This window comes from Fragaria vesca, linkage group LG6 (assembly GCF_000184155.1).
Source record: "Fragaria vesca subsp. vesca linkage group LG6, FraVesHawaii_1.0, whole genome shotgun sequence".
Lineage (NCBI taxonomy): Eukaryota > Viridiplantae > Streptophyta > Magnoliopsida > Rosales > Rosaceae > Fragaria > Fragaria vesca.
In genome coordinates this window covers 21,102,969-21,111,237 of record NC_020496.1, presented here as the reverse complement: position 1 = coordinate 21,111,237, position 8,269 = coordinate 21,102,969, and the positions used below count along the sequence as shown (strand labels likewise).

Sequence of the window (8,269 nt, the reverse complement as noted above, 5' to 3'; positions counted from 1 at the left end):
GGTTTAACGTTGTTGATAATTTCGGTCTTGGGCCTGAAATTCAAGCTCAACGACCTAAATCGATGACGAATCGGTGAATACAAGAGAATTTGACTACTTATCCCTTAAGCCTAAAAATACTTCCAATATCTAAGGCCCAACACCTCCCCTTTAGAAGCCCCAAACCCTATTCTTTTACAAAAACCCAATCTCTTCTTTCTTTTCCTGTTCAAGAACCAATTCTTCATTTTTCTCTCCCCGCAGCAATGTCAAAACTCAGATTTCATGCTTTATCCAACTAAAATGTCTCTTTCTTTTCTTAGCAGAGAAAGAAGAGAGTGTGTGACTGATTCTAAAGCAGCTCCTTCATCCTCAAATCAGGAGATCGTGGGCTTCAAGATACCTTGTCCACCTCATTCCTAGTTTTATGTCTCTGCAGCCGTCCATGCAATGAGTCGACTCTTTCAACTTCCAAAACAGGCCTCTCTTTCCCGATTTCCTAAGACCAGAATCAACACGTAGAAAGGGAATCCTTTTTACCCAACGGATTAGCCATTGGCAGTCACTGCAAAACCCAACAATTTGAGCCCTATAAGGAGATGGATTGGGAGTTGAGAAATCTATCCAGCAATAACCCAGAAATCCCCCCATAAACACTCAAGCCATGCTTTCATGCCCTCAAGCAAGAAGCCTCATTATCCTTTCCCCCAATCTTGTTCTAAAAACCCATTATTTTCCAGAAAACTAATCCTCAAAACCCAGTCCAATTCTCATCACTGCGGTGTGTCTTTAGCTCTCACACCAGGCTCACGCTATAAGCTCGTTTTGTTGTTTGAATCACATACAAGATTTCCCATCAATTAGATTCTTGGGTTAATCTTGGCCTAGTCATGCTTAATTCAAAAAGAACCCTCACAGAAAGCTTGGTAATCAAAACTCCATTACTTTAAACAGCTTAAACAGTTTTAAGGTTCTTTTAAAGCTCCAGAACTTAGAACCAAGCATGAATCACATACTTACATAGGCATAGGCAAGGAGTACGACGCTAGAAGAGAGGTAATTTATTCAAAGAGACAACTACTGTTAGATCATATCTCTACGCAATTCATTCAGAATATAAACTCAGCATCTACTAATATAAATTAGCTTGGAGAACGAGACCCATGTATTAACAATGCAAAAAAGAACAAATAATCGACAAACCACCTATATAATCCATAGCTCCAATTCACAAACAACAACCCTAATTGCTTCATAGAGTTTAGCTTACCAGAAAACCATCTCAAAACTAAATCGTACGTACTCACAGCTCAAAACAATGAATTCAAGTTAACCCGGCACTCCCTCCACTGACCCGTCAACGTGCCGATCCCATTATTCGGAGAAAACCCGAAATCGACCCGATCGCAGGTGATCAGCATCAACCGAGATTTCGACAGCCACAGCCCACACTTAAACCTCACCGAAGTCATCAACCTGACTCCAAAACTCACCAATCCCCGAGACCTCTCGTCGGAGATTTCATTCGCCACGTCATCGCCGACCCACTCACTCACCGCTACGAGTTTCATGTCAACACGGGTCTGGTTCCTAGTGTTCACAACGAAGGGCCGCAACGACGTTCTCCCGACCCTGATGTAGTTACGGTCACCGTAGACGATCGAGGCATCGACGTGGTCGTAGTGGATTCTGAATTTCTGGCTGGGGTTTATGGCGAGAATGCTGATATCCCACGTGGCCGTTAACTCGGAGCGACTCAGGTCGAGTTGGGGCACGGTGGCTGATTCTACTTTGAACTCCGGGAGTTTGGGGTGCATCACCAGCCAATCGACGAAGGCTATTAAGATCAGGACTGCAACACAGGCGAAGAATCCCAACAGGACGCGGACGAAGTAGGTGTGCGTTTTGGGCACAGGGACAGGGCGCTGGGGGGTACTCCGGTGGTAGTGGGAAGGGATAGCCGGTGGTGATTTGACCCGGCTGAACCGGATAGCCAGTCACTGTCTTGTCGTCTTGGGTACTAGCCATTGAAGGATAAACAGACGACGCGGTAGATCAGATGCTATTCTGCTAAAATGAATCGATCGATGGGGATAAGGATGAGCAAATCATTTTACGGGTGGAATTCGTATTAAAGGGAGATAATTAAGTGACTTTTTTCCAAAGGACGGGAGGACGCCCCCTTACCACTCTTATCGGTGAAACTCCAAACTCGAACTGAGGATTAGGGTTTCTGTTTAGGAAGAGCATTTTTTTTTTTTTTTTTTTGAGAATGTGAACTTTGGAAGATGATCTAAGATTAAAAAATAAATAAAAAATAAGAGAAAAGAGAAGAAAAATTTTAGGGAAAATTCTCATCCAAAGAAGCTGCATGTTCACAATCACGGAGTGTATGAAGAGGTGATTCTACTTCTTCCGCACAAAATGGACATTGGGTATCAATGTCAATACCACGTTCACTAAGTCGACTTCGTTTTGGTAGAATATTAGAAGCAGCTTTCCACACACATATCTGAACTTTATCTGAGACTTGGGGGTTCCTTAACAGTTAGGAACCGTTGAGTGCTCATTTTTAACCCATTTTCTCAAAGCCCACTAGCCCAATCTAGGTCTAATTAATTTATGAAATTAGATTCAAAAATCCCTGAAAAAGGCAAAATATTGCCTTCAAGGGGATTCGAACTTGGATCTATGAAGGAAAACCCAAGCATCTCACCACTCCTGCTAGATTAGAATTTCGTAAGACGTATGTACTAATATTTTATCGTAAAATTTAAGAAATCAAAAGTTTCCGATATCTCATTTGAAATTTTCATTTTTCAAACTATCGAAATCTCCTCAATACTTGATATTTTAGTCCTTGGTCTGATTCTTTGTGAATCCACACCACACTCAGAGTTGTCCAACCATGACCACCCTATAACCTTCAAGGACAAGGGTCTCTACTTGATCTGTCGAAGAGGACGATGTCCTCTCTCCGCTCCCTTTATACTCCTTGTGTCAAACTCTAGGTCGAACCCTTGTTTTCTTACAATATATTTATCTTTGAAATGGTTTAATTAATGATTAATTTTTGTTTACACCCCTGAGGTTAAGGGTTAACATCATTTCACTCCTTGTACTTTTAATTTTGAAAATTTACCCCCTACAGTTTTCAATTTTCATAAACATGTTCAATTGTTGAAATTTCGTCTAATTCACACTACCAGAAGAAAGGTTTTAACCGACAAAAATAAAAAACCAGGCCGACGAAATTTCCCTTCGTCGGCTAATTTAAAATTTTCGTCGGCTATGGTCAACTTTAGCCGACGAAATTAAAATTTCGTCGTCTGAATAATTTTTTTCGTCGGCTATAGTCTGTGAACTTTAGCCGACGAAAAATATAATTTCGTCGGCTAAAGTGCCTTATATTTGCAGATCGGGACAACAAATCATCTGGGGAAAAAAAAAACTATACGTAGAACCTTTAAATGCAAAAAAATCGTGAAATAAGATATGACCAGAATGGTGAAATACGTCTACGGTTGAAAAATCACCGTATTCCGGTAAAGTCTCGGTGCCGATAGTTGCGGTCAATGCAATTTACCCTTATTATTCACTATGCTGCAAATTTGGTTTTTGGTGTCCGATTGACTATTGTGATACCTTTGCAGAAGCGTAACGGCCCTACGAGTCAAACTCATTCCTATTGCCGTGATGTATGGGCCTTTTTCGCTATCCGAGTCCGTTTAGGGCTTCAAAATACAGTTTTCTTATTTCCAATTAGAGTTGACCGTTTCGATCGAGCCCTTAACATTGTCGAATCCAGTTGAATTTTTTACCATAGACATCTTTCGTCATAATGATCATATCTGACGGTCGAATTTTGGTTTGTAAATTTTAGTCATCGGAATCACAACGTGTCTACTATTTACCGTTATTATTCCCTATGGGGAGCCCTATCGTCGGAAGGTAAATGTCTCAAAATTTTTATATGAGCAGTTGCGTCTCATCTACGTGAGAGTTTTTTATGTGGAAGGTTTGACCAAACCACGTAATATAGAGGGAGATATGACCGTTTTCGTGTGATAAGTGACGATGGATTAGGGTTGACCGTTTCGATCGAGTCCTTAATGTTGTCGGATCCAGTTGAATTTTTTACCATAGACATCTTTCGTCATAATGATCATATCTGATGGTCGAATTTTGGTTTGTGAATTTTAGTCATCGGAATCACAACGTGTCTACTAATGTTGTATAACATAACTTGTTTAGTAGGTTATACAACTTTGTGAACCAACTCTATATAGGAAGCAAAATTATCAAAAATCTTGTGAAATAAGATGTGTTCAGAATGGTGAAATACGGCTATGGTTCAAAAATCACGTAAATCGGGTAAAGTCTCGGTGCCGATAGTAGCGGTCAACCCTATTTACCGTTATTATTCCCTATGGGGAGCCCTATCGTCGGAAGGTAAATGTCTCAAAATTTTTATATAGGCGGTTGCGTCTCATCTACGTGAAAGTTTTTCGTGTGGAAGGTTTGACCAAACTACGTAATATAGAAGGAGATATGAGCGTTTTCGTGAATTTATAGACTTTAGCCAATGAGATATTAAAAAAGTCGTCGGCTAAGGTCAAAAATTTTTGGGCGGTAAACCAAATTTGGAGGAAAATTTTCAAATGACTTTAGCCGACGAAAATATATGAAAAGTCCTCAACTAAAGTCGAAAAATTTTTAAAATTTTCAACCAAAATTTTTTGGCGGTCAACCAAACTTTTCAAAAAAGTTTAGCCGACGAAATTCTTTATTTTCGTCGGCTAAAGTTGTAATATCCCACATCGGCCAAACGGGGAGGGGTTATGTGCTGTATATGTATATGCCCACCTCTAATCTAACACGAGGTCTTTTGGTGGCTCAGCGGCTTCGGAGGGGATGGGTACTCCGAGGTTAAGCATGCTGATGCTAGAGCAATCCCAGGATGAGTGACCTACTGGGAAGCTGCTCCTGAGCTGCCGGAAACAAAACCGTGAGGGCCGGTGGACCCAAAGCGGACAATATCGTGTTACGGCGGAATGGGTCCTGGGATGTGACAAATGGTATCAGAGCCACTCTACCGTGTGGTGCGAGTGTGCCGACGAGGGAGTCGGACTCCCAAGAGGGGTGGATTGTAATATCCCACATCGGCCAAACAGGGAGGGGTTATGTGCTGTATATGTACATGCCCACCTCCAATCTAACACGAGGCCTTTTGGTGGCTAAGCGGCTTTGGAGGGGATAGGTATTCCGAGGTTAAGCATGTTGATGCTAGAGCAATCACAGGATGGGTGACCTACTGAGAAGCTGCTCCTGAGCTGTCGGAAACAAAACCGTGAGGGCCGGTGGGCCCAAAGCGGACAATATCGTGTTACGGCGGAATGGGTCCTGGGATGTGACAAAAGTTCTTTATATAGGAGTTTTACCGAAGGTGGATGGTAAGAAGTCTATTTCGCCTGCCAGATTTTCTTCTTGGCCTAGCTCCGCCGTCAAGCCACCGGAGGCCGCCACACTTGTCCCAAAAGCTTCGTCGTCGTCTCTACTTCATTGCTGGACAGGTGGTGCATCGAGTGGCGCCGCCGTGAGGGATAAATCGAGCTCCAAAACTCCGCCGGTTCGGATTCGGTGTCGATCGAATTTCTCCTTCCTCAGGTCACCATTTGGTGCGTTCTATATATGGATAAGTTGAGTTTGATTAGTACTACATTCCCCTAGAATTTGGTAGCTCGATTCGGTGTGTGTGAGGAGAATTGAAGATTTGAAGTTTTTAGGGTTTAAAATTGGGGATTTTTATATTTTGATTCAATTGACCTGTTTAGGCTTAGAATTGGGCTTCGACTTCTTCTAGAAAGTTGTTCGAAATGTTGAGAGGAAGATTCTATCAAATTTTGGTGCTGATTGGAGGTGGCCGAAAGTTTCTACAATTTTTTTTTTTCAAAAACCAGCAACTTTAGCCGACGATATTTAAAGGTTTATTTGTCGGCTATAGTATTTTTAAATTTTTTTTATAAGGTTTAGCCGACGAATTATGGTATATTTCGTCGGCTATAGTTATTTTTAAATTTTTTATCAAGTTTAGCCGACGAAACAGACTATATTTCATCGGCTATAGTTATTTTTTTATTTTTTTATAAGGTTTAGCCGACGAAACAGACTATATTTCGTCGGCTATAGTCTGGGAGAAAAAATTTTATTACAGACTTTAGCCGACGAATATCTTAATTGTTTCGTCGGCTAAAGTCTGGGAAAAAAACTGAGGACATGTTTTTAGTCGGCTAAACTGTGGGCCTATAGCCGACGAAATTTTTTTTTTGTCGGCTAAAGTCATCGCAGACGACCTTTTCCCGACGAAATCTTAGCCGACGATGGCTCGTCGGCTAAAGTGCTTGTCCTGGTAGTGTCAGACGTTAATTTTAACTTCATAACTCACTAAAAATGTTAAAATAGTCTTATAATAACATAAATCGCCATTTAGGACATTTTTTCTTAGATTTGATTCCATCAATTAACTCCAAATTGGACAGAATTTTAGCAATTGTGTCTGATTTATGATAATTGGAGACTTTAGAGGGTAAATTTTTAAAATTAAAAGTATGGGGAGTGAAACGATGTTAACCCCAAATTTCAGGGGATAAACTGAAATTAATCCAATTTGAATTAATTACTGGCCTTCCTGCACCCGCGATGCATGTGCAAAAGGGCCGCTTTCGAGCGTGCGATAGAGCCGCTCTCACGCGTGCGATTCACATTTGATGAGAGTGGTGCAGAGTGTTTTTAATTGTTCTATACGATTGGTATATATGATTTGTGTTAAAACTATATCTTTCGCCCTTTCCAAAACAAAAAAACATGGGCTACGTACCAAGGGTGTAACCCACTTCACTAAATTAACCATCACGAACTGATGTTTGGTTTTGAAAAATGGTTCAAGTTAAACATTAAATATGGTTCAGTATATGTCAATATCTTTATGCCTATATGTTCAACACTTCTGGATCAAAGCTAACAAACCGACGAATTATAAATATATCAGAATCAAGGAGTCCCATTTATTCAAAAGTTATCTGAAAACCACAACCCAAAGCCAAACACGTATATATGAATTATGTGCTCAACGGTAGTGATAAAATGAAAGAGGCAATGACTGCAAATCTGCAATCGAACTCTACTTTATTCAAAAAAGATTGTAAATTAGGGTACAACCAATTTTGTATCAAAGTAAAAGAAACAGTTCCCAATTTCCCAAACTATTTCAAAGCAGACCAAGAGGAGGTGCGAGTATATGTAGGCCGAGGAGGCCAATGCAGTGGTACCATGGCTGTTGGTACAGGATGACATACTGTCATACAACATGAAGGAGAAGATAAACTACGTCGTTGTTTATACGGCGCAGATATTCATGGCTGCATACATTGTTATCATCAATTTTCCTCTTAAACTATGTTGTTGCCATCGCTATACCTATTGTAGATAAACAGAGAACATACCTTTTGCCAATGATTTCTTCTCGCCTTACTTTCGTAGATGAAGAAAACGTAGGAGAAGAAAACTGCTTGAATATCAGTTTGGATCAATTTCTGTTCCTACTCGTGGGAGAGTTTGTGGGAGAGAAGATAACTGCTTGAAAGTGGTTTATGTTGTTCTGTTTTACTCTTTTACCCACTCATTAAAGTTCTCTACATTAGAGCATCTCCAGTAGTCTAGGTTAGTTTTCAATGAGTGTGGTTATTAGGATCTCCAAATTTGCTCAATATACCTCTCATTTTCTCTACACCTCCTTTTTACTTTTCAATATAAACATTTTCTCACTAGACCTCATTTCAAATTCCTAACATAACCTTAGTTATTTATTGACATATATTTTAATTAATTACTTATTTTAACTCTTATTCACTCAATAATTAAACCTCTCCCTTTTCTTTTTACCTTTTTTTTTTAAACATCCATTATCCCTACCTTCATTTTTTTTTCATGCAAGAAAATGTTTTATCATGAACTATTATATATACGGGGCCTTTCCAACGAGGGATCCCTATTTTAAGTCATTTATAGGGATAGGGCATTACACCAACTTCCCGATTATAATTTTACATCTCCACCGTTCATATCTTAGGTCTATATGAGTAGATCATCTCTACAAAATTTCATATGATTTGGCGATTGTTAAGGCTTTCAAAAGTTCAATTTAGTTTTAATGACCTTCAACGGTTTTAGTTTGACATAAGCTGGACCGTTCAAAATCATTAAAACTAAATCAAACTTTTGAAAGTCTTAA

The 8,269-nt window shown here is 39.9% G+C and overlaps 1 protein-coding gene across 1 annotated transcript; it reads right to left on the bottom strand.

Annotated features, from left to right (window-relative positions):
* Positions 1–1,289: 1,289 nt before the first annotated feature.
* On the bottom strand, positions 1,290–2,007 carry LOC101314686. Its single transcript, XM_004305577.1, has 2 exons — positions 1,899–2,007; positions 1,290–1,816 (listed from the first exon to the last, which is right to left on the bottom strand). The coding sequence occupies exons 1-2, from the start codon at positions 2,005–2,007 to the stop codon at positions 1,290–1,292; spliced, it is 636 nt and encodes a 211-aa protein (XP_004305625.1).
* Positions 2,008–8,269: the final 6,262 nt, after the last annotated feature.

Coding starts and splice junctions, on each gene's coding strand:
- LOC101314686 (XM_004305577.1), bottom strand. CDS start 2,007: ATGGCTAGTACCCAAGACGACAAGACAGTGACTGGCTATCCGGTTCAG. Junction 1,817..1,898: donor GGAGTACCCCCCAGCGCCCT/GTCCCTGTGCCC, acceptor TGATCTTAATAG/CCTTCGTCGATTGGCTGGTG.